The sequence below is a fragment of the Falco cherrug genome, chromosome 1 (assembly GCF_023634085.1).
Source record: "Falco cherrug isolate bFalChe1 chromosome 1, bFalChe1.pri, whole genome shotgun sequence".
Taxonomy (NCBI): domain Eukaryota; kingdom Metazoa; phylum Chordata; class Aves; order Falconiformes; family Falconidae; genus Falco; species Falco cherrug.
Window position 1 is genome coordinate 107,754,935 of NC_073697.1, and position 24,312 is coordinate 107,779,246.

The window sequence follows — 24,312 nt, forward strand, 5'->3', positions numbered from 1 at the left end:
CTCGGCTGACCCCGATGACTTGGCAGCGCCGCGCGATGACTGGACAACTTCTTTAAAGGGGCCGCGCCCTCGCAGGGGCGGGGGGTTTGGCGGGGAGGACCGAGGGCAGGGGGCGGCCCGGCCCGGTAAGCGGGACCCGCCTGCGGGTGAGCCACGGCGCTCCCGGCCCGGGCCCGGCTGGCTGCTGCGGGTCGAGCCGGTTGGGGCTGCGCCGCCCCTTTAAGGACGTTTCCTGCCCTTCGCCCCAGTAACAGCTGATTGCCGCCGGCAGGGGGCGGGCAGCCAATGGGCTACTTCCACGTCCCACCCATGTGACTCCCACGCGCCGGCTGCCGCCGCGCCATGCGGCGCTGCCCAGCGGGAGCCCCCTGCGCCCTTAAAGGGGCCGCGCGGGATCTGGCCGCGGGAGGGTGCCCAGGCAGCTTCCCCCGCGGGCTGCGCCGCATCGACAGCCCCGCGCCGGGCAGGAGGGGTCAGGCACGGCCCGGCAGGCGCCTGCGGGACCCCGCTCGGCTGGCGGGGACCGGGGCTTGCCAGCGCGCGGCCGCTCCCTCCCGGCCCCGCGGCGTGCGGAGACGGCGCCGGGCCCCGCGGCAAGGCGGGCGGGCGGGTCCCGGGGCGCGGCAGGGGGGGGGGGGCCTGGCCCCGTTGGCGCTGCGCCGGCTACCCCCAGCACTCACCTGCTGGCGGTGGGGTCCACCTTCCGCCGCCCGCCGCAGGGACCCCTTTAAGGCCGGCTGCCTCGTCAGCGCGGCTCGCCCGACTCCAGCTGACAGCCCGGAGCGCCTCTGACGTCACGGTGACCTCAGCCAGCCGCGGCGCCGGCGTCTGCCGCGTCATGCCCCGCCGCCTGCCCATGTATAGGCACCGCGCCCCGGCCTTGCGCAACCCCCCTCCCCTCTCCCCCGGCCCGGCCGCCGCTGGAGGGAGCCAGGCCCCGCGGCCCGGCCCGGCCCCGCTGCAGCAGCCCCGGGGCCTCTCCGGGGGGAGCCGGGGCTCGGCGGGCCGCGTGTCCCCGTGTGTCCCCCGCCCCCCCCGGCCCCGCGCCCCCCAGGCACATGGCGGCGCGGCGGCCGCATGTGACCGCTGTCACCTGACCAACATGGCCGGGGCCCGCGCCGCCCCCGCCCGCCGCGGCTGAGCCCGCCGCCGCCGCCGCCAGGTAACGCGGGGCCGGGGGCCCCCGGGGCGCTGAGGGACCCCCCGCTCCTCCGGGGAGGGGGGAGGGGGGTGAGGGCCCCCGGGGCGAGTCCCTGGCTCTGTCCCTAGCAGCGGGGGCCTTGCGGGGCCTGGGGCCTGGGCACGGTGCCGGCGGCCGCCCCTCCGGTCGTGGGCCCTGGCTTGGCGCTGGGGACGAGCCCCTCGGTGATGGGCATCTCCTCGTGTCGCCCCCCCGGGGCTGCGGAGGTGGCAGCGTGCCCTTTCCCCTATCAGTGGGGTTTCGGGGGTCCCGTCATGTACCCCTGCCCGCTGTGGAGACGCACGGCTGCATCCCACGGGCTGCAGAGGTGGCATCGTGTCCCCCCAAAGGTCCCACCACATCCCCCTCCCCTGGCTCTGGGAGTCCACCACGTCCCCCTCCCTGGCTCTGGGGCTGAGGGTCCCATCATGTCCCCCCACACCAGCCCTGGGACTGTAGAGGTCCTGTCACATCCCCCTGCCACCTGCAGAAGTGCCACCACATCCCTCTCCCTGGCTGTGGAGGCGCCATCGTGTGCCCCCCAGCCCTGGGCCTGTCCCCTTTCCCAGTACTTGGGCTGTGCAGGTCCTGCTGTGTCCCCCTCCCTAGCTCTGGGGCTGTGGGAGCCCCACCACGTCCCCCTCCCTGGATGCAGAGGGCCCATCTTGTCACCTCCCCAGCGAGGGCTGGTCCCTTTTAGACCCTCACCCCCACCATACAGTGTCTTTTGACCAAGCTGCTAAACCCGGGGCTTTTTTAACGGGGGTGGCAACGGGGAAGCAGGACTTGCTGCAGGGGTCTGTGGGGGTGGGGGGCAGGGAGGGTGCCACGCTCCTCCGCTCCCTCACAGCCTCTCTGGGACACCTTTCTTCTAGCAGAAGCCAACATGGACAGCTTCCTCCAGAGCGTGGAGAAGGACCTGAACATCGACCGGCGGCAGCTGGCCGCCGCTGCCGAGAGGACCCACGTTACCGCCTTCGTGCCGGTGAAATGGCTGGCGAGCCTCAGGGAGCGCCGCGTGCTGCCCGGCCTGTGCCCGCGCCCGGAGGGGCTGAGCGACATGGAGGTGAGGACATTCCTGCAGCACTCTGTGCAGAAGCTGCCGGTGGGCTGGACCCGGGTAGAAATCCATGGGCTGCGGAAGGACCGGCTGGCATACCCTCTACGGGTGCAGCCCCCCGGCTCCGAGCAGCGCAACGGCACCCCAGAGACCCTGCACGGCTTCATGCAGAGCATCGCCTCTCAGAACTACCGAAACCTGTGGTGCCGGGCTCACTGCCTCTACGTGCGGCCCTACCGGCACGCTGACACGCCGCCCACCGCGCCAGCCCTGGACGTGCTGCGGACCGCCCTGCAGAAGGTTTATGGCTGCCCTGTCCTTCAGGTGGGCAAGAGCGCGCCTGGTGCTTCCCCGGCCAAGGAGAGCATGGCGGCCACCAAGGGGGTGCCCTCCTGCCCCAACGTGCTGCAGGCTGAAGCTCTGCTTGAGTCGGCTGACATGCTGTACGTCATCTACCCTTATGTGCAGTACTGTTTGCATGACATCGTGACTTTCAGCCCGGCCAAGCTCACCAACAGCCATGCCAAAATCCTCTTCCTCCTTTTCCACGTGCTGCAGGCCATGAAGGCTTGTCACCAGGCGGGTCTGGCTTGCGGCCCCTTTTCCCTGCGGGATGTGGCTGTGGATGAGAAGCTGTGCAGCCGGCTCCGTGTGAACTTCAGAGAGTACGAGGGACCGAAGGAGGAGGAAGTGAATCTGGAGGCTGGTCTGGAACAAACAAGTGAGCAAAGCGGCGCTGGCGTGCGAGGCCAGGAGGCGAGGTGCACCGCCTGCCAGAAGGACCTCCGAGACCTGGTGTTACAGTGGGTACATGGGAAGGTCAGCAACTTTGACTACCTTATGCGTCTAAACAGTTTGGCTGGGAGGAGGATGGGAGACCCCAATTACCACCCGGTTCTTCCCTGGGTGGTGGACTTCACTACCAAAAATGGCAAGTTCAGGGACCTGAGGAAATCCAAGTTCCGTCTCAACAAGGGAGACAAGCAGCTGGACTTCACCTATGAGATGACCAAACAGGCGTTTGTTGCTGGTGGGTCAAGCGGGGAGCAGCTCCATGTCCCCCATCACATCTCTGATGTCCTTTCGGATATCACCTACTACGTGTACACGGCTCGGAGGACACCCAAGGCAGTGCTGTGCTGCCACGTGAGGTCCCAGTGGGAGCCCAACGAGTACCCAGCCAGCATGGAGCGCATGCAGAGCTGGACCCCAGATGAGTGCATCCCAGAATTTTACACAGACCCCTCCATCTTCCAATCCATCCATCCAGACATGCCCGACCTGGACGTGCCGTCTTGGTGTAGCTCCTATGAGGAGTTCATTGAAGTCCACCGCATGCTGCTTGAGAGCCAGGAGGTGTCTCAGGACCTCCACCACTGGATTGATCTCACTTTTGGGTACAAGCTGCTGGGGAAGGATGCTGTCAAGGAGAAGAACGTCTGCCTCCATCTAGTAGACAACCACACGCATCTGACGACGTACGGGGTTGTGCAGCTTTTTGACCAGCCGCACCCCAGGCGCATGGTGGGACCTGCCTACACACCTGCTGAAGCTCCAGCTATTGCCCGGCCTCTTCTCCAGAACATCCGGGAGACCGTGTTTTTGGAGGATATCCAAGGACAGGTGATGGATGCAGTTAATGGGCTGGTCCTGGAGGCTACTCCCAGTGAAACCACCTGGTCTGGGGAGAAATGTGCTCCTGGTGAGGATGATTTGGAGCAAGGTACAGAAGCCCTGGATTCGATTTCTGCTACTAGTAGAGCTGCTGATCAGCCCTGTGCCACTGTGCCTTCAGCACAACCCTCCACCCTCCCTGCTTATGGCACCGAGGGCAAGACCTCAGGTGTCCGACCTCTCCGTCGGAGCAAGGCAGGCGCTCTGGATCAGGCTGACATGAAGATCACACTTCCCGAAGGCTTCAATCCACTCCAGGCCCTGGAAGAGCTGGAGAAACTGGACAATTTCTTGGTTAAAGGCTTAAGCAGTGAGATGCAGCTGATGGAGCAGCCGTGGGAAGAGCCACCCCTGGGTATCTCAGACCTCTTCCAGAGGGACATGCAAGCTTTGGGCATTCTGGTAGCTGAGATTATATTTGCACCAAGAATTCGTCCTTCAAAGCCTGACGCATCCCTGCTGGAGCGGTTCCTGATGGTGCGTAATCTGTGTCGCTACCACCCCAAGGAGATACCAGCCCCGCTCCAGCACGTGCTGCATGTCCTGTTGCAGCTGAGCGTGCCGGTGGAGAACCTTCTGAAGACCAGGCTGGGCAAGGGCGCGGTGCAGTTGTTTGAATACAAACCCATCTCCCAGGGCCTCCCCCCACCCTGTCCCACACAGCTCCTCAGCCCCTTCAGCTCCATTGTCCCCTTCCCCACATATTTCCCGGCCCTGCACAAATTCATTTTCACCTATCAGGCAAAGAAGATAGACGATGAAGGTCAGGGCCGGGAACTTGTTTTCCAGCTGTGGCAGCAGCTGGAGGGGATCCTTTCTGAAATCACTCCTGAAGGCTTGGAGATTCTTCTGCCTTTCATATTATCTCTGATGTCTGAGGAGAATACTGCCGTCTACGCAGCATGGTATCTCTTTGAACCTATAGCTAAATCCCTAGGTCCGAAGAATGCCAATAAATACTTGCTCAAGCCATTGATCGGGGCGTACGAGACCCCCTGCTACCGCCACGGCAGGTTCTACCTCTACACAGACTGCTTCGTCGCCCAGTTGATAGTGCGCCTGGGGCTGCAGTCCTTCCTCCTGAACCTGCTGCCGCACATCCTGCAGATCCTCGTTGGCATCGAGAGCTCACGGGAGGAGAGCAAGTCCCTCCTTGGCACGGCTGAAGATGATGAAAGTGGAGGAGAAAGCCCAGTGTCGTGTGTGTTTGGGGAGGAGATCAAAATGGACGTGGAGCACAGCTCCGCTGCACTCGACCTCCTCGACTACACCTCTGGTGTCAGCTTCCACGACCAAGCCTACCTGCCCGAGAGTGAGGACTTCCAGAGCGGCCTCTATGTCGGGGAGTCCCTGCAGCCTCAGGAGCAGGAATCACTCAGCCTCGGGCGGCTGAGCGACAAGAGCAGCGCCAGCGAGGTGTCCCTGGGAGAGGACAGACCTGTGGATGGCGATTCCCAGAAGGACAAGAGCAGCTTGAAGTCGATGGACAGCAGCCAGGACCTGAAACAGAGCGAGGACGAGGAGGAGGAGGAAGAGGAACGTGATGAAGAGGAGCAAGATGATGCTGCAGTTGATGCAGAGCTGACAGTGGCTGTGGAGGCTGGTGCCTCTGTGGATGTCACACTGGCTGATGACAGCAGCGAGCCAGAGGATGGGGAGGGAGAGGAGCTGCCGGATCACTCCGATGACAAAGAGCAGACGATACTCCTGGGTAAGACCCTGCTAGTGCTGAGCCTTTCTGCCGAGCGTGGCGAACGCCTGGTACAGCCATCAGTGGGAGAAGGGGAGAGCCTGGGGAGAAGTTGGTCCACTTTGGGGGTGCCTATGGTCCCAGCTTGGGGACAGCGATGAAATCGGTGTCAAAAGCCAAGTCTCCACTGAAGCGTGTGGATCTGAGGCCCTGGGAGCTGCAGGGCAGGCAGGGTCTGGGCAGCAGCTGGGTGATTGCTAATCTGCGCTGTGCTGGGCTCTGTCCTTGTGACTGTTCTTGTTTTGCAGACACAGCCTGTAAGATGGTGAGGTGGCTCTCAGCCAAGCTGGGCCCTACTGTCACGTCCCGTTTCATCGCCAGGAACCTGCTCCGTCTGCTCACGTCCTGCTACATTGGTAATGTCTGCTCCTCGGACCCCTGGGGTGGGCTGTGCCCCAAACCAGTTCGCTGGGTACCTGGTGGCTTTGGGTGTAGCCTGCTGCTTCAGCTCATGATGTTGTCTCTGGGCAGGGCCTACCAGGCAGCAGTTTGTCCCAAGCAATGATGAGAACAGTCCCCTGAGTACAGGAAATATCTACCAAAAACGGCCGGTGCTGGGAGATCAGGTGTCCAAGCCGGTGCTGGCCTGTCTCGTGCATGTAGCGTACCTGTACGGAGAGCCCGTCCTCACCTACCAGTACCTGCCCTACATCAGCTACCTGGTTAGTATTGCCTTTTCTCCTCTTCTTGCACGTGTTGGGGCAAGAGCTGTGTCCAGGCACAGAAAGAGGACGCACAAAAAATAGTCCAACCTCACCCAGGAGCCTCCTGCAGAAAAATTGGTGCTTGGTTGAGCTTTTAGCTGGGCCGGCAGGAGCTGAGCAGCTCTGGCTGCGTTGGCCGGGAAAGGCTGTGCCGATGCAGCCCAAAGAGGCACTTTCACCCCCTGCCATGAGCTCCAGACCGCATCCAGTGAGGCGGCTGCGTGCGTGGGCTTTGCTCTTTAGCAAGCCTCCACGCCGTGGGGTGCCTCCTTCCCCTCAGCTGGGGGCTTTCCCTGTCAGACCCATTGCTGGCATGTGTGAAGCCAGAGAAAAAGGTTTTCTGTTTGCTTTGCTGGGTGAGTGTGCTGGACCAGAGCTGGCACGAGGGTGGGATTGTGATAATAGGCTGGCGGAGCAGGTTGGGCTGCTGGGGCATGGCTGGGGCGGGTGTTTTTAGAGGTCTGTGTGGGTAGATAGGGGATGAGCTGGGGAAAGGCTAAAGGAGGTTTTTCAACAATGTATAAAAAATACTGGCAAGACTTACGAACTTTTCAGTTTGAAAATGTGTGTAATGCAGCTGGCTGAAAAAGCAGTTTTTCATTGAAAAAAAACCCACCCTGGGTTTGAATACTTTAAACAGGCTAATTTTTCATATTGCTCCCTTTTTAGTGGTTATAAACACTTTGGTTATGGATTCTTGTTCAAATGAAAAACTTCAATAGCTTTTTGATAATTTAAACATAGAGGAAAAGAGGCCACAGCTGTTCATTTAAAGAAAACAAAAAGGCATTGTCAGTTTTTCCAGTGTTGAAGGGGAGATTTTTCAGGAGAAAAAATCCCATTTTTCAGCAAAATCGTTCTCCACCCAGTTGCAATCATAGCTCCAGCTGTTCTGCTTCGCTTTACTAAACTTATTGCTTGGGGGCACTGGGGGGATTAATACCCCTGTGAACAGCATTTGGCAACCTGATATTAAAGCGATGAAACTGGTGGGTCACAAATAGGCTAAAGTCAATCCTTCTTGCAGGATTTGGCAGAGTGGATATTTTGTGAGAGGAAGGGCCTCTGTGATGAGCTGGAAGATGGCAGGTGTACAAGAAATATAGCGGAAACTGGGAATTGTTTGTGGTTTTCTGTTATTGGCTCTCTTTTCTTGGGTGTTTGATTTGTCTGGGAGTTAGGAAATAGGACAATCTAGAAAGAAATCTTCTAGCGTTGCTGCTGATGTTGTTAACTCTTTGGCATCGCTGTAGCCACCATGAGTATGTTGTCAGCAGAAAAGGATGTGCTCTTCTGCCTCATGAAATTACTAGCAGCTGGATTTCTAGAAGTCAGCAGCAGATTTGCCCATAATTTGTGCTTGGATATTTCATGCAAGGATTGTTCCTCTGCAATCTGTGCATCCAGGCTCAACACGGCATGGGATGAAGGCATTGATTCCGGCTTTAAATTGCGTGTATGTAATAGGTTTCTCCTCTTCCTCTGATGGCAAATGGTGCTCTGGGTTGTCCAGGTTGCTGATGGTCTGGGGCAGCCCAGGGTTGTCTCTTTCCCCTCTGAGTTTCCCAGGTGTGGGAGCATCCTGCAGGGAGAAGCCCCCCAGAGGACGGCTGTGAGTTTGGGGATGTCATGCCCCATTCTCTGCAGGCTCATCTCTCGCACTGACATCTGTCCCGTTAGGTTCCAGTTTTATCCCTTGAGTGTCAGACGTGAGTTGCTGTTGAGACTCAGTGCTCAGGTTCCTCTCCTGGGGGCTGTGACCAGCACTAGTGTGCTGGATTTTGAGACTGAGCTCGGGTGATCCTGGGATCACCCTTGATGTGTCCCACTGGGAAGATGGTGGCCCTGGGTACTGAAGGACACTTTTTGCAGGTTGCGCCCAGTGGTGGGTCTGGTGGTGGCCGGCTGAACAGTCGGAAGGAGGCAGGGCTCCTGGCTGCTGTGACACTGACTCAGAAGATCGTAGTGTGTCTCTCGGACACCACGCTGATGGACATTCTCCCCAAGATCAGCCAGGAGGTGCTGCTCCCGGTGCTGGGCTTCCTCACTTCGCTGGCCGTTGGGTAAGCGCTGCAGTCTGCTGTGCCAGGATCAGCACAACTCAAAGTCGGGGATGTGGAAATGGTTCTGTGAGGACTTTAATGTTCTTGGGGTTGTGGGGCTGCTCCTGCCCTGCCGTGCACCTTCTTGTGCTGGTGTGCATCATGCACGTGGAGCTTGTGCTGCTCGAGACTTTCTGATAACACAGGCAAGGCAGGAAGCGTGAAGCAGAGGAGGGGGAAAAAGGGATATATGGAGAACAAGCTGGTAACAGATGTCCTCTTCAGTTTCCCCAGTGGTGCCCAGGCCCGTATTGTCCTGTGCGTTAAGACTATCAGCCTAATTGCCTTGATCTGCCTGCGGATTGGGCAGGAGATGGTGCAACAGCATTTGAGTGACACAGTGAGAAACTTCTTTGGGGCGTTCTCACTGCTGCAGGAGCTGCAAGACCAGGTCAGTGATGTGGGAGCGGTCCTCCGGCCAACCCCCAGCACCCAGATGCAGGAATGTGGTGGGCATACCTGCATATGCCGGTGCTGGTGTTGACAGCATCCAGCCCAGGCTGCATTTGTGTAATTAATTATGTGGTGACAGCATCTGGTCTTGGCTGTCTTTCTGTTTTCTCTTGCCCAGGGGTTGACAGCGGAGTCACTGAGCAGCTGTGAGGTGCCAGTGATGGAGGTGCCCCTTTCGGATGGGAAGCGGTTGGCCCTGGATCCGGCTGTGCTGATGGAGTTACAGAAGGTGTTTAACCCTGAGATGGCCTACATCACCTACATCCCCTTCTCTTGCTTGCTAGGTATGGCTTGGCCACCCTCTCCCAGGATCTGTGAGAGCTCCACGTGCTGGACCTGAAGTGGGGAGAAGTCAGAGGGCGTAGGGGCTGCCAGGGGAAACCCACAGCTTCTGGCTGTGGCTTGGTCTGCTCATTGGGTCGGGAGCCCGCTGGGCTTCAGGCTGCTTTGGCTGGGAGCAGCATGTGGCTGGCTTCTGGGGGACATTGCGTTCACAACGCTGTGCTGACCCTTGTTCTGTTGTTGATGGTGGGGGGTGATGATGGGGAAATTCCTTCCCTCGAAGCCACGTTCTCTCCCTCCAGGTGATGTTATCCGGACAGTTGTGCCCAACCACTTGCTGGTTGAGAAGCTGGCCAGCCTCTACCTGGAGAATGTGAACCCCAAGAGCCTGCAGGTCGTTAGCCTGGAGCAAACACCGAGTGCGGTGGGCTCGGAGCAAGAGACGCGAAGGACCGAGCCCTTCTCCAGCCACCACGAGGACAGTCACTCTGGTACTTTTGGGAGCGTGCTGGTAGGGAACCGCATCCAGGTCCCTGTGGACACACAGCGCGAGGGTCTTGGCTTACTTTGCCTCAGTGCTGGCACTGATGGCTTTATTCCCAGCTCATCCAGCGAGGAGAACGCCCTGAAGCATGACCTTCCTCGCAGCACCCACATGCTGTGTGGGAACTGGCTGGCCTACTGGCAGTATGAGATTGGGGTGAGCCAACACGACCCTCGCTTCCACTTCCACCAGATCAAGCTGCAGAGTTTCTCAGGGCATTCAGGGGCCATCAAGTGTGTGGCACCGCTCAGCAGTGAGGACTTCTTTCTTAGTGGCAGCAAGGACAAAACTGTCCGCCTTTGGCCCTTGTACAACTACGGGGATGGCACCAGTGAGGTTCCACCACGGTTCACGTATGCTGAGCACAAAAAGTCAGTTTTCTATGTGAGCCAGCTGGAGGCATCGCAGCACGTGGTGAGCTGTGATGGGACCGTACACATCTGGGACCAGTTCACAGGTAAGAAGGGAAAGGGTGAGGGCTGGCTGGAGTGAACTGGTCCAGCTCTTAAAGACAGAGGGGCCATACTGAGTTTTGATGGTTCCTGTTAAAAAAACACTGCAAAACTGGAGATTTGCTGTGTACCTTCTCCAGACATCTACTGCCATAATATCTCTGTCATGTTTTCACAGGCAAACTTCTCCGGACTTTTGATGAATTAGACAGCAAAGTCCCCATCACAGCTGTGACCACCATGCCACCTCCCTATCACAGCATCTCTGTGGCCAGCGCAGATTCTGTGCTGCGGTTCATCGATCACAGGAAGCCAGGGCTACAGGTAGGGAGCCTGGTGCTCTGCAAGCCACCCTCCTCCATCCGTGTGCTTAATGGTGGGGTCACAGCTGGCCCCAAAGCCAGCTGTGATGACTCCACAGAAGCCAGCCAGACCCCAGGGTCTCTTGTCCCCTAAATGCCAATCCCCTGATCTTCGTCCCCTAATAGCTGGACACTCTCTTTTGCAGCACGAGTTTCGCCTGGCCAGTGGGGTGAGCGCTGGGCTCATCCGCTGCTTGGCCGTCAGTCCTAACGGGCGCAGCGTTATGGCTGGCTTTTCCTCTGGTTTCATTGTGCTGCTGGACACCAGGACAGGACTCATCATGCGGGGGTGGCCTGCCCACGAGGGAGACATCCTGCAGATCAAGGTGAGAGGTTCAGCTGGGATCAGGGTGGGGGGCTGCTTTGTGTGCCTCACCGATCCTCTGGGGTTGTGTGGAGCATCCTTCTGGCATGCGCTGCTTGGCGGGGCTCGTCTGCTGCATCCTCTGCACGTTCTTCCTTCCCTTGCTGTGTCCCCAGGAGGCTGCTCAAGCGCTCCTGCCCTGTGGTTAGTGCTGCAGGCGGCTGTTCCTAGTCTGACCTGTGCTGAATGGACATCAGCCCTCCCAGGTGTCAGTCCTTGCCAAGCAGGTCTGCAGCAGGGGCAGGGAGCAGCCACGTCTCCTGTGAAGAAGCTTTCTCTGCAGGGCTCTCGGCCCCCTTGGGAGAGTGTCGCTCTAATGAATAACTCTTGTCCATATTTACCCACCCTCAGGGAGCAGCGCTGGGGCTCCAGTGGCCTTGACCCAAATGCAGGTTAAACAAATTTCAGTGGTGTAGATTGTTTACCCTCTCACTAGCTCTGCTAATAAGCAGCTCCAGGATTCTCCTACCCTTAGCAGTGTTTTCTACTGTGAGAGAGCCTCCCAATTCCTTTTCCTGAGAAGGGAAATAATTTGGCAGGTAGTTTAATGGAGGGGGAGACTGTACGATAATCCCTTTACCCACTGCGGTAGTAACATGATGAATTAGTTGTATCAGGTATCAGGATGTTGTTGAGAAAAGGCACAGCCCGTCTCTTGGAGGATAGCACTACAAGAGGTTGCCAGCTACTGGAGAGTGCTGTGGTTTGCAGTGTCTACCTGGATGCCTTGTTAATACTGCCCAGTGCCATCAGTTCCTCAGAAATGGCTGGGACTGTTCCAAGGGATTGCACTGTGACTGTTGGATTACTGGCAGCTACCTGCTAATCTCATTTGTGGGATGAGGGTGGAAGTTTTTACTGTAGCGGTGTTGGTTCACTGGCCTTTCCTTTCCTGCAGGCTGCGGAGGGCAATGTGCTCATCAGCTCCTCTTCGGATCATTCCCTGACTGTCTGGAAGGAACTGGAGCAGAAACCTTTGCACCACTACAAATCTGCATCTGAACCCATCCACGCATTTGACCTCTATGGCAACGAAGTGGTCACTGGCACTGTGGCCAACAAGATTGGTGTCTACTCCATGCTGGAGTCCTCAGCCCTGCCCATCAGCACGACCAAGCTGAGCTCAGAGAATTTTCGGGGTACACTGACCAGCCTGGCGGTGCTGCCCACAAAATGCCATCTCCTGCTGGGCTCGGACAATGGCATCATACGCCTCCTGGCATAGTGACCTCTGGCCTAGGAGCTTGTGGCTGTCCCACAGCGCTGATGGCAGAGCTGAAAGCCAGCAGCGTTGCTTACGGAGGAGGCATAGTTAGATGTTTCTGAACAGAGGATGCGGGGGGGAGGTGTACTTGGTAGTGAGCACTCAGTAAAGCATCTCTAACCTCTTACTGCATCTTTAAAAAGAAAAAAGCCATAACTGAGAAACCTCCACTGCTGCTGGGAGAGATACTGGGCGTTGTAGGTCACTGTCACCCCTGCAGAGAGGCCTGGAGCTTTCCGTACCATGTGTGCCTGATCCCCAGGGGACTGTGAGCTGCCCTCCAGAGTAATACGGACCAGAGGTATTCTCCCCCCTTCAGTTAAGGGGTAGGAGGTGCCCCTTGACAAGAACACAACAGTATAGCTACTGCCATCTGCACTTACCCTTCACTCCCACTCTTGAACCACTGAATAGTCTTACTAGGATAGCATAGGCTGGGCCTGGGAACTGCTGCCTCTGGAGCTGCATGGTGCCAGGCATCTCCTCCTCCTGTGGTCTGTATTCAAAGCCCAGAGGATGTACTCTATTTATGTTCTGCTGGCTGAGTTAGAGCCTGTATGGGGGGAGGAGAGGTTAACTAGAGCACTTCTACTGCCTTACTGGCTCCAGGGCAAAGACTGGAATAGAAGTCAGCCAAGGCACAAACCCCATCTGCTTCGCCTGTTCCTTTAGGAATGGGCTGCTGCAGAGGGACAGTTTGGGATGGGAATGTGACCCTCTAGGGAGCAGTAGGGTAGGGATAGACTGTTGTTGGTTCCTGCATGCTGTGATTCCGTAAGGGGTGAGGAATGCCTTGTGTACTGCGCGCTGGCAGTGTCTCCCAAGAAGTCCTCCTTCTAATCCTGTCCTTGGTGCTGGTCAGACTCATGGGGAAGACAGGACAGCAAAAAGGTGCTCAGTTTTGTCCCCTCCTGCCCTTGTAGGGTGAGAGCCAGCAGGCATGATCCAGCACGGTCTTCTGACCTTCCCTTTGGGACAGCACCATCTGTTCCCACCCCAAAGGCAAGGAGAGCGTTCTTTGGCCCGGCAGTAGGAGCAGTTGCCTCACTTCTGTTGCAGCCCTTTCCCCATCCATCCTTCAGCCTAGTCAGAGCCAGTATCGGGGAGTGGGAAGCTCTTATCTTGGGCAGAGGAGGAGCCTGCTGTGGGTTGTCCTGGGAGGGGAAAGGTCTTTCATCCAGCTGCTGGGCCATCGAAGCCACCTGCAGTTGGGAAGGCTGCCCTTGGCTTCTAGGGAGGGTGGGGAGGCGAGCAGTTGGTCCTTGCTATCCTTCCCTACCCAAGGGGAGCTCTCAGTCCTGTGTTGCCTATTAACCATTTGCAATAGATGTAAATATTTACTTCTAATAAACTCTTTGAAAGATGCAGAGACAGGTGTGTGGGGAAGCTGTGTGCCAGAGGCACTCGGGTGCAGCGTGGTGCAGGGCTGGGCGTGCTTGCTGCAGCTCTCCTGCTCTGGCAGCCAAGGGTAGAGCTCTGCCTTCAGTCACCTCATGTTCCTGGGTGAGCTGGAGCGGGGATGCTGTGAAGATGCCCTGGAGATAAGGTAGGACTTTGCAGGGACTTTCCAAGGCGAATTAGCTCCCCAGGTTGCAGCGGCATGTCCCAAAGTAGTTTCTGGTTGCCGAGCTTGGACCTGTCTCCTTTCCACTCTCCCAGTGTCTGGGGCGAGTTTGGGAACCAAGAGCTGCTGCAAGGAATGGATGACTGAGAGTGCTGCAATCCCATCAGCATTCCCCGCTGCTCCTTTAGTGACTCCTCTTGCACTGAGGACGTGGCCAGGATCACCATCGCTTCTGCATACGGCACAAAACTGCACAGCACAGGACTGCTGGAGTTCTGCCTGTTCCCGAGCCTCTCCTTCCATGCCACTGCAATGTGTGCGTGCTGCGGAGCCCGGCACCGAGGCCAAGTCCCCCGGCAGAGCTCTGGTGCGTGCTGTGCCCCAGGGGAGGTACCAGCTGCTCTTGGCTCAGCCCAGCCTAAGCATCACGCCTCCTGCTCGGGTACACAGCCACGGGGCCTTGGGCACCAGCCATCTCTTAAAACTGGTGCCTCGTGCTTGCTGCAGCAGAAGCAGCTGGGATACAGGGAGTAAAGAGCTGGGGTTTTCTGCAAAGAAAATTCCAAAACCAGTGCCCTGTGGCAATAAATAACAACCCTATGATTTCACTAAAGGTTATGAACAGAAGAGCACATTCCCAGCACAGGGAGAATACGGAAAACTGAGCCCCACTGCTAAGGACAACTGACTTTGCATGTTACTTCTGCTGATGGGAGTTTTGGAACTGGTAAACTCAGTGTTAATATTGTCTTGAGGGTACAGCAGTCCACAGTGTCTCCCCGTCTCCAAATATGCCACAAATTCACTCTTATACCCCGAACAAATGTTTAACCGGATGCCGCAGGTCAATATTTGCCTGCCAAATTCTGAAACAGGGTGGTACCGAAGGTCGCTGTGGCGAGTAGGAGGGGTGGGCTGGGCAAGAGGCTGTGTTTGCCCCACACAGAGCTACTGGCTGGGCTAAAGCAGGTGCCAGCTCCAACGTGGACATGAACAGCCTCAGGTAAGGGACAACCAAGCTAGGATTTGACAGTAAATGGGGGTTCCTGCAACATGCAATAGCTCCTCTCTGGGAAAGGGGTGTGTGTTTGTGAATTTGGCAGACAGTTAAAGGATTGGCACCACCAGGAAGGAAAGGGGCATTCAGTTATATGTGGCTGTGGGATTCGGGGTGAGGAGGAATGAAATGGCCTCAAGTTTTGCTTTTTCCACTTGGTAACTGGGGTTACAGCCCAGCAGTTTCGGGTGAAAGCAGGGATTGCTCCGAGAGTGGAAAGCAGCCCCAGGAATTGTGTATGGCAGCCATGCCCAGGGCTGGGCTTTGGCATGGAGGCTTTATGTCAAGAAGAAAAATGTTATTTCTGTTTGAAAGGGAAAAGTGGCAGGGTGAAGCAGTGGCCAGGGAACGGGTGGGGTTTTAACCGTGACCCTAGAAGCCCTGGTCCCACTGTCCCATACAGGAACTGGAGTGCGGGGGTGGGAGAGGCTGGGTTTGCCAGCAAAGTGGGAAAGCAAGTGCTGGGAAGGGGAGGACTCTCTGTACCAGGACATATTGCTGAGAAACTGCTCTGGTATTGCATTTTCTACCTGCAAAGTCCCTTCCAGACAGCACGTGCTGAGTGCCTGCAGCCCCACTGAGGCAGGTTAGTATCCCCTCTCCCAAGATCCTGGCGCACAGCTGAGGATGCTGTGCCCGTACCGTGGTGGTTTGCATGGGAAAGGAGCAGAGGCTCTTGTTTTCTTCCAGAGGCACAGTGTGTGCAGGACTGATTAGGGAAATACCATTTGCAATCCAGAGAAATAAGAGCAACGGGGTCAGAAATGCAGGATCCAAGCAGGAGAGTGTCATGTAGGAGCCTGGCTGTGGTTGCAGCTCTGCTCCGATGCGGGTCCCTGTTCCTCTCTGATTTCGCTGCCTTGGCGTTGGACCCAGGAGTCCTGTGTTGTTACTTTGCAGCATTGTTCATCTCCCTATTGCTTTCTGCAAGCTCCTGTGCCAACCTGTTTGGCCAGGTTGGTAATTTTCTCCCTGTAGACCTGAACAGGCTCAGCTTGCTGCTTCCAGGCAGCTGGAAATAACTTCTCTCTCGGCTGGTCCTTCTGTTCCAGAAATATGGTGTTCCTCTGGGGTCTGTGGCTGCTCTGCCTATCTGCTCTGCACAGTCACCTAAGGGTAAGTTGCTTCAGTCCAGCGATAGTGGGGGCCTCCGTGTTGTGGGCACAGCCCCCTCCCCAGCCAGCAAAAGGCAAGGGGAGTGAGGTGGCTCACCTGCACCAGAGCACGGGGCAAATACAGCCTGATGCTTCTGCGTGAGAAGCCCTGGAAAGCAGATGGGTGGAGGACACTGCTGCTCTGCAGTGGGGTTAGCCTGTGCCCCAGTGCAGCAAGGTTTCTGATTTTTTTTTTCCCCAGCTAAAATAGGTGTGGATATTCTCATTATTCAAGTGGATATCTGTAGAAAATCTTTGTAAACTTGGCTTCAACTGTACTTAGTGACCATGACCTTGAGGAGTTAACAGGAGGTTGTTTAATAACAGCTTCCCCCCGCCCCCCTCCCCTTAAATCTGGATCACTGTCAGATCCGAGATTGCAAAATCGTACTGCTTACTCTCCAGAGGATACATTATTTTGTACCCTTCTGGCCTGGTCCCTTTCTGAACAAATCCAGTATCTGCAGTTCCTCCCAGTCCCTGCTCATTTCCACCTCCCCATGGTGTCTCCCACTGCCTCTGGGGGGGGTGTCTGCATCCTAAAGCCTTGCCTGTGCTGTAGTCAGGCTGGTGCCAGTCTCTGACCTGGCCCCATGGGAATGTGTTAGGATTGGGAGCAGAAAAGACTGACTCTGGAAATTCAGAGGAGATTACCTGGGACCTGACAACATGTCCCACATCATTTCCTTGTTTGTTGTTTCCCCCCCTTCTCCCTACAGTTTTCTTCAGCACATGCCATGGAGCAAAAGCATCTCTTCTTAGACAAAGATGGGGAGCTGAAGGTAAGCAATGACTGGTTCCATCCAAGGGGATTGAAGTTATGCTGTAGTATGTGCGATGGTTATAGGTTTGTCCTGAGATAGGATGAGCCCAGGCAGTAAAACCTAGCAGTGCCAGTGCAATGAGAAAGTCCATCTTTTTGCAGGCTTCCCTCCCTGCTGCTGCCAGTGCTATGCTCCTTTGTGTTGGAAGCTCCAGCCTAAATAACTGGGCAGCGTATGGAGTAAACACCAGTAGCTGGTGTGTACAGGGACTGGCAGGTGAATTATTTAATTTCTGATTGATAAGGGAAGATGAGAAAAACAGCTAGCTATGAGGGTGACAGGGAGAAAGACCGATAGCTGATGCTACCCATCGAGCCTGGCTCTGACAGTGCAGCGCTCCCGCGGTAGAGGAATGTCATCTGGATGCAGGTGGGAACAGAGAGATCTGAGGCAAAAAACATGTTTAAGGCCATGCAAATGTGAGGACAGTAGCAGCAGTGCTATAGGCTAAAGCTTAGAAAACTGGAAAATGAGGAAATTTGGAGATAAGAGGGATGGAATGGAATAAAACAGACAAGTCAAAAAAGAGACTGATGCCTAGAGGAGGATTTGAGCCAGAATGGATCAAGACTGTGACAGCAGCAGAGGGTGCTGACCGATGCACGAGGCAGATAGGCAGTGCTAAAATATGTGAAAGGAGGAGGTGAAATCAAGGTTGAGGATGATGGATCTGTAAATGGTGAAGGCATCAGACATGGGCTGGTGGTTCTTGCCCTCAAAGCATGCCTGTTGGGCTCATTTGCCTGGGGCAGGCCCTGACAGCAAGCAGAGGAGGATCCCTGCAAGACCCTCACTTGGTCCACTTTCACAGGACACAAGACCTTCTGTCTTCCAAACTCACGGAGGTGCTTTTACCCTCAGGGTTAAAAGGTAACTGAACACACCACCACAATAGAGAAGCTGGAGGGTTTTCTCAAGCCATTTAGGTGTGCAATGAAGCCCATGAAGGATGGTATTGCTGTGCCCCTGCTTTCTCAGCATTATCCTTTTTGTTTCTCCCCAGGACGTGAAAAGTGCTGGAGTTACGCAGCCTGCTCTGCTGGGAGCCATCCCAACCCTGCCGAATGCAGAGCCGGCAGACTTTACCTATGACAGCTTCCAGGAGATCGATGGACCCATGCTACCTTTCACCATCACCCCACCAGGCATGAGGAATGACAGGAACCCAGAAGATGAAGCTATAGCTGGGGCTGTGGGCTGTCATGAACAGCAACCATCTGGGAATATTGCCTCTTCTGAAGAAGAAGGAGAGGCTGAAGATAAAAACTGTGAGATGACTGGGAAGAAAAGCCAGAGGCTAGCAGATGGCTTGATGAGATTCAGCATTGATCTCCTGAAGGAGGTCCAGCTGGAGTCCAACAGAACCAATGTGATCCTGTCACCCCTCAGCATCGCCCTCGCCTTGTCTCACCTGGCACTGGGTAACTTCTTAGTTACAAAAGCACTGTTCCCTGCCCTTCCCTGTACCCCCTCGTGGAGGCATTAGGAACCAATGTGCAAAACATAAAGATTAAATACTGCATCTTCCACTTAATTGTACTCCTGCAGCTTTAACTAGGTACAATTAAAGCTGCCCTCCATAGCCCTGCTGAGGCTCCTACTCAGGTTTCTCCAGCCTCTTTTGTAAGCCGCAGAATGTTTCTGTGGGCATTCTGTGGACACAGGAGGCAGCTAATGTCCCTGTTTTCCATTACATGGGCAGGACCTAACAGGAATTTGACTTTGCTTTTTTAGGAGCAGCAAATCAGACAGAGAAGCATTTACTGGAGGCAATGCACGTGGAGTCAGTGCCCTGTCTCCACCATATGTTGGGCACTCTTCGCAGAAGGCTCACAGAATCCACCCTCAGCCTTGCGTCGCGTCTGTACCTGCAGAAAGGTGAGAGCTGGCATGGGGGCATCTGAACTGGTGTAGGATAAAACTCGCGGTGACAGAGAGTGATGGAAGCACACTGCTGTAGTGGGAGATGTCTCTGTTTCCCCAAGCACTCCTCCTGGGGATTGTCATGCCACTGACTGAGCCACTAAGCAAATTTTTTTTAATGTCTGATGACTTGACGTAGAATTCTTCTCCTCTGCCAGGATTTGAGGTGAAGGATGAGTTCCTGGAGGACTCAGAGAAATTTTACGGAGCAAAGCCCGTGACCCTTTCTGGGATCAGTGAGGATGACCTCGCAGCCATAAACAAATGGGTAAAGGAAGCAACTAATGGGCAAATACCCACCTTCCTACAGCAGCTCCCTGAAAACACAGTGGTGCTCCTGCTCAATGCGATCCATTTCCACGGTGAGCCCCAAAGGTCTTACTTTTCAAAAAGCATAGTTAAAAATCTACTAGGTTTCTGCAAGCACTGTGGCTGAATGCATCTCCTTTCATTGCTTCCTGCTAGTCAATCTGCTTGTTCTTTTCTTGTACATCTGCTGTTCCTCTTGCTTAGATTTCTTTACAGTAATGATTCCCAACTCCTTCACATGTGCTAAAAATGTTACCTGACAGCAGAGCCAGAATACAGCAGGTGGAACCTGCAATATTTTTGCCTTCTGGTTCAGGATCCCAGACAGTGGCACATCACTGCTCATCTTAACCAGGTCACATGTAACTCACTACACATCAATCACAGAGCTCGCAGGCAGCTTCTGTGGATTTCTTTCTGACTACAGCACAGTGGTCAGGCATATCTTCCTCTTTTAATTCCCTGAGGGTTGTGCATCAAAACACAGACAAAACACTTACTTCCAGTGTGAATCTGCAAATGTTTTAGCTTGGTCTTGGAGCACTGTTTTACCTTATGTGGCACAAAGCCAATACTCCTCGTATTTCAAAGCGCAAACATCCACGACTTTATCTTCATAGCCTTCAGTAATCTCCCACACTGAGGCATGAGAATTAATCCTCGTGCTTTTTGTCATTCCATAGTCCCTCTCTGGAAGATAAGAGCTTCCTGAGCTTCCCGCTGTTAACGGCTTTTCCAGCACTCGTACTGACTTATCTTCACTGTATTTCTACCTGCCTGGTCACTATCTGCCTTGCTGGAGAATTCGTGATAGGAGAAGTGTCAGCCAGGCAGTTTCTGTTTTCCTACCCAAATTTAACTTTGTTGATTTCTAAACTTGTATTTTGATAGGGTTTTGGAGGAATAAATTTGATGCTAGCTTCACTGGGCCTGATGTATTCCACCTTGACAATGAGTTTGTGGTCCCAGTTGAGATGATGAAAGCCCAGAAGTACTCCCTGAGCTGGTTTACACTGGAGTCACAGGACATTCAGGTAGGGCTCTATTAGAAGCATTATAAATTTTGATCGAAATTTCTTCTTGCTGTGGTGTTTTACTGACTGCAAGTATTCTCTCCAAAAAACAAATGTCTTTTAACAGGCATAGCACACAAAAATTTAATAAGGATCCTTTGTCCTTGCTTCTAGCCAGAATGTTGAATCTTCACTCTCAACCTCTAGGAAAACCCACAGAGATATTCCCACTAAGTGGGAATTAATGGAGTTTTAAAGCCCTGAGTTAAAGATAAATGAGGATATATGGGAAGGAGTTCCCTCAGAAAATGTACTGTTGGAGCCCTTCAGAATACAGCTACTGCCAGAGTGGGTACAATGTTTGTGCATGCAGGCTTCCACTGCCATGTGCTCCATCTTTACCAGTCAGTAGCTAAATACCAAACCCTAATGCTGTTATTCCAACAAACTTTCTCCTATGAAGAAATCAGATACCCCCTTCCTACCAGGCTGTTTTTGTCCGAGAGCTAGACTGGCTCTGTAGACCAATAAGAAAAAGACTAAATTAAAAGCATCACTTTCTGGACTTTCCTTCCTCTTCCATAAATTCTTCTGGTTGGTTTTATTTCCAGGTGGCCAAGTTTCCCTTTAAGAGTAACATGAGTTTTGTGGTCATTGTACCAAACCAGTATACTTGGGATACCTCTCATGTTCTGGAGAACTTCCCTTATCGACAGCTATGCAGGCTTTTCCCCAAAGAGGTACCCACCGCAGTGAAGATCCCCAAAATAAAACTGGACTATCAGCTGGAACTCAACAAGGTTCTCGGTCAAATGGGTAAGGCCTCTAAGAGGATCTGCATGGAATAAGTGAAGCTGATCAAGCTATATGGCGTCTGTTCACTGACACTAAAAACTGCCATCCTTGTTTCTAAAGCTGTGCCTCACAGCTTGCTCCAGATAACATCCAAACTCTTTCATCTCTTATTCCTCTCCTCCTCCTTACTCTTTGCTTGCCTAGCACCAAATGTTTTGCTTCAAGATGATACTACAGAGAAAGCAGCATTCACAGTTCCTCACAGTCTTTACAAGTTCTTCCTATTCCCCTTTTTATAGCCGAGACCAACTTCATCCTATGCATCAACCTTTATCCCTTTACTTTGTCATTTCACATAGTGTCTAGGACGTAGAAATTGCCAAAAGAGAGAATGCAGATTGCAGAATGTGGAATTGAGAGCTTACTGAAATAAAACACCATGCACTGCATTTCCAGATGAGAATAAATAGTTCACTTTGTTTTGCTGAATTGCTTAAAAAATAATCTCTGTAAAAGTGTTTCCAGCCTAGCAAGAAAGAGCCTTCAGACTTGCCTCTGCTTTTTAAGGAAGGCTTTAAGTTCTTATACTACTATTCTAAAAGAGGTGGACAAAGCTTGTGAAAACTGTTCTGGTTTTGGCACCCTCAGTTCTCCATACAGAGGGGGACTGGGGCTCCTGGTTGGACTGCAGCTTTTGGTTGTTGCCTGCCAGTTCTCCAGTCCTCCATGGTGGACAACACATGTAGCAACGGATTAGGGAATTGCTTTCTTCAGACAGCTTTGAAAAAAACCTGACCTGGTGGCACCAACTGGGAATTGTTGACTTAGTCTCATTTCTCTGCAGGCCTCTGGGAGCTCTTCACAAGCCCCAATCTCCAGAAGATCACAGATGAACCTCTCTTCGTATCCAGTATACAGCATCAGTCTACCCTAGAGCTTAAAGAAGATGGGGTGGAAGCATCTGCTGCTACCAGCATCGCAATTTCACGCTCAGTCTCTGCTTTCAGCCTTGACAGGCCCTTTGTCTTCATTATCTTTGAAGACGAAACAGGCATCCCGCTTTTTATAGGCAGTGTCCAGAACCCTAACCCTAATGCTGCTCCCCAGATAAAAGCACCACAGGACTCACACGAAGCAACAGATGTCAATGAGTACCCCATGCCTAAATGAGAGAGGAGCAGAGCCTAAGCATTCTGGGACTGCTACCTGGCCCTTTGGACTAGCTAAGAGAGGCCTCCTGTCCTTGGAGACCTCCCTCTGAGGCCACAGGAGGCAATCCCTTGCTGTTTTCCTTTACAGATCCCTAGAGATCAGTCCTGGGATAGCCCATTCCAGCCTCTACGAGCTGCTCCAGGTTGGGGTTCCCCTCTGTCGAACCTGAAAAGCTTGCTCTGCCTGGATTTCCCTTCCAGGGCTCTCAGTCCTGGAATGGAGACTTCCTTGTCCCCAGACTCTTATTAGAGTCTTTATTAAGTTCTTGTAGAGTCCCCTGTAGCCTGGAATCATCATTAGCATCTGGCAGCTTGGACAACAGCCAGAGATATTAATATGGCTTTTCCTTCCGCAGTTCCTGTGAACATGTCTCCCTCAAAGCGTTTCTCTGAAAACCGTCTGTACCCACCTAGAAAATGACCTCTAGATCCAACTAGACTAGTAACCAGTTGTCTTCTCTAGGATGCGTCACAGCCATTTCCAGGCACGGGCTCTTCTCAAAGGTTCCCTTTTCCTACTCCTTGGCTGTTGGGATCTGATGTGGCAGGGTCTGCAGCAGGAAACCCCTTTAGATCCTTATCTACAGGCCTTTTCCTGGGAAACTGTAGGTTCTTCGGTAATGCTAGATTTTTCAAGACATATTTTATAAAGTGTTTTTTAGTGATTTTTATGTTGGCAGAATAATAAAGAGTAAAGCAGAATATATTTGCTTAAGGTGTGGCATTGAAAGACCCAACAGAGAAATGAAAAAGGCATGTGACATGAATAATTGCGAAGATTAGGAGGAAAAAAGTCTGGGTATGACAAGACAGAAAGACAAGAAGGGCTCTTGTGAAGGATGTGCTTTTTGCTGCACCTCATCACAGAGGACAAGAGGGGCTGTGAGGTGAAATGACTGATCTGTACAGACTGTCCAAGGACTGAGTCCAATTAACTTTGGGCATCTCACCTGCAGAATGTGCAGGGAACACTCACTGGGTCAAACATGGCTTTGTGAAATGGCAGAATTCCTTGGATTAGGGTATGAACTCTGTGGTGCAGGGACAGGAGGGTATTTTGCCTGTGAGCAGCAATAAGCAGGGATGTGATGGTCCTTAACCTCTTTCATGGGCAAAACCTGAGCATTACTGGTATCTACTACTAGAAGGTTCAAAGATGCTGATCTGGCATCTGCTATCTGCAATTTGTTCTTCTGTTGCGGTACTCCTGGCTCCACAGCACAATGCTATATGGATGGCTGGGATAGTTTCCAGGGGAAGGAGGAATGTATTTTGACACCTGTAGCTGAATGTCACTGCTTTTGCCCTGTTTTGGCAAAAGGCAATGTCTCGTTACAGCTTCGCTTTTGTGTGAGATGGGCATAGCTCCCTGGGTGCATGTGCATGTCTGAAGTAAGCTACCATGAAAGCCTCTTGAGAATGCTCCACCCCACCAAGCCATCCTACCACGTAAAAATATTGGTCTAACTCACTGCGGCCTGCCATGCTGCAGCTATTTCTGTACAAAACAACTGCTGTCCATAGTAGATTCTGCCTCTGAACTCCTTCAGCTTCTGGTTAAAAAGGAAGGTGCTCTGTTTTTGCAAAATAGCAGTTACAGAGCACAAGGGCCATCCTTCTGGCAGTGTTTTCCTCACTCGGAAGTCTGCCTTCCCTCAAAGGAAGAGGCAGAATGCTTCTGGGAGCCTCCGTCCCTGAATAGTCTGCACCATCTGCTGGAACAAGAGAAGGACTGACTCACTAACCATGAATTTTGGGGATGCAGGAGACTTTGGGGAATAAAAAGTCCTGGCTCAAACCTGCAATTACACATTTCTTGCAGTCTAAAAGGGGAAGAACAGCTAAAGATAATGCCTGCCCCTTCAACCAATGCAAAGGCACTTACCCTTCAAAAAGAGCATGTAATTATGGGGCCATGTAATTTTAACAAGTAAACCCACAAGAATTCAGCCCTACTATGAGGGCATAGCTCTAGCCCATGGGGAACATTTTAGCTTATTTATTCACACAGATTCATTTCTAACATTAAGAAATACCATCCCATGCCTTAGGTAAGTCTTGTTTCGGCTACTCCAACCTCAGCACTAACCTCCCTAAATTCTGTCCTGTTGCAATGCAACCTGTGCAAAATTTGAAGTGCAAGTCGTATTCTTTATGCCTCTGCCCTCCAGCTCCCCCTCTTCTGTAAAGTTTTTTCCCCTCATTCTCAGTTTCCTGAACAGCTTGTTTCTTATTTCCTACTTTTCATCTTTCTGCCATCCCTCCTCCTAC

General features: G+C 53.6%; 2 protein-coding genes across 7 annotated transcripts; both read left to right on the forward strand.

The window, feature by feature from the left end:
* The first annotated feature begins 683 nt into the window (after positions 1-683).
* Positions 684-13,558, forward strand: WDR81 (WD repeat domain 81). 3 transcript variants are annotated; one of them, XM_055716889.1, is made up of 11 exons: positions 684-1,162; positions 2,056-5,625; positions 5,913-6,020; positions 6,136-6,326; positions 8,241-8,431; positions 8,696-8,861; positions 9,042-9,207; positions 9,508-10,206; positions 10,380-10,525; positions 10,710-10,889; positions 11,826-13,558. In XM_055716889.1, exons 2-11 carry the CDS (start codon positions 2,067-2,069, stop codon positions 12,150-12,152), a joined length of 5,733 nt encoding a protein of 1,910 aa, XP_055572864.1. In that variant the 5' UTR covers positions 684-1,162; positions 2,056-2,066; the 3' UTR covers positions 12,153-13,558. The 3 variants fall into 3 exon arrangements, with proteins under 3 accessions (XP_055572864.1, XP_055572856.1, XP_055572874.1); XM_055716881.1 differs by having other exon boundaries at positions 2,059-5,625; XM_055716899.1 differs by having other exon boundaries at positions 2,062-5,625.
* A 66-nt stretch (positions 13,559-13,624) lies between these two features.
* On the forward strand, positions 13,625-22,745 carry SERPINF2 (serpin family F member 2). 4 transcript variants are annotated; one of them, XM_027806119.2, is made up of 9 exons: positions 13,625-13,737; positions 15,865-15,928; positions 16,686-16,748; positions 17,794-18,211; positions 18,525-18,668; positions 18,872-19,075; positions 19,914-20,056; positions 20,647-20,851; positions 21,675-22,745. In XM_027806119.2, exons 1-9 carry the CDS (start codon positions 13,685-13,687, stop codon positions 21,998-22,000), a joined length of 1,620 nt encoding a protein of 539 aa, XP_027661920.1. In that variant the 5' UTR covers positions 13,625-13,684; the 3' UTR covers positions 22,001-22,745. The 4 variants fall into 4 exon arrangements, with proteins under 4 accessions (XP_027661920.1, XP_027661921.1, XP_005439826.1 ...); XM_027806120.2 differs by lacking the exon at positions 13,625-13,737 and adding an exon at positions 14,651-14,758; XM_005439769.4 differs by lacking the exon at positions 13,625-13,737 and adding an exon at positions 15,246-15,398.
* The last annotated feature ends 1,567 nt before the right edge of the window (positions 22,746-24,312 follow it).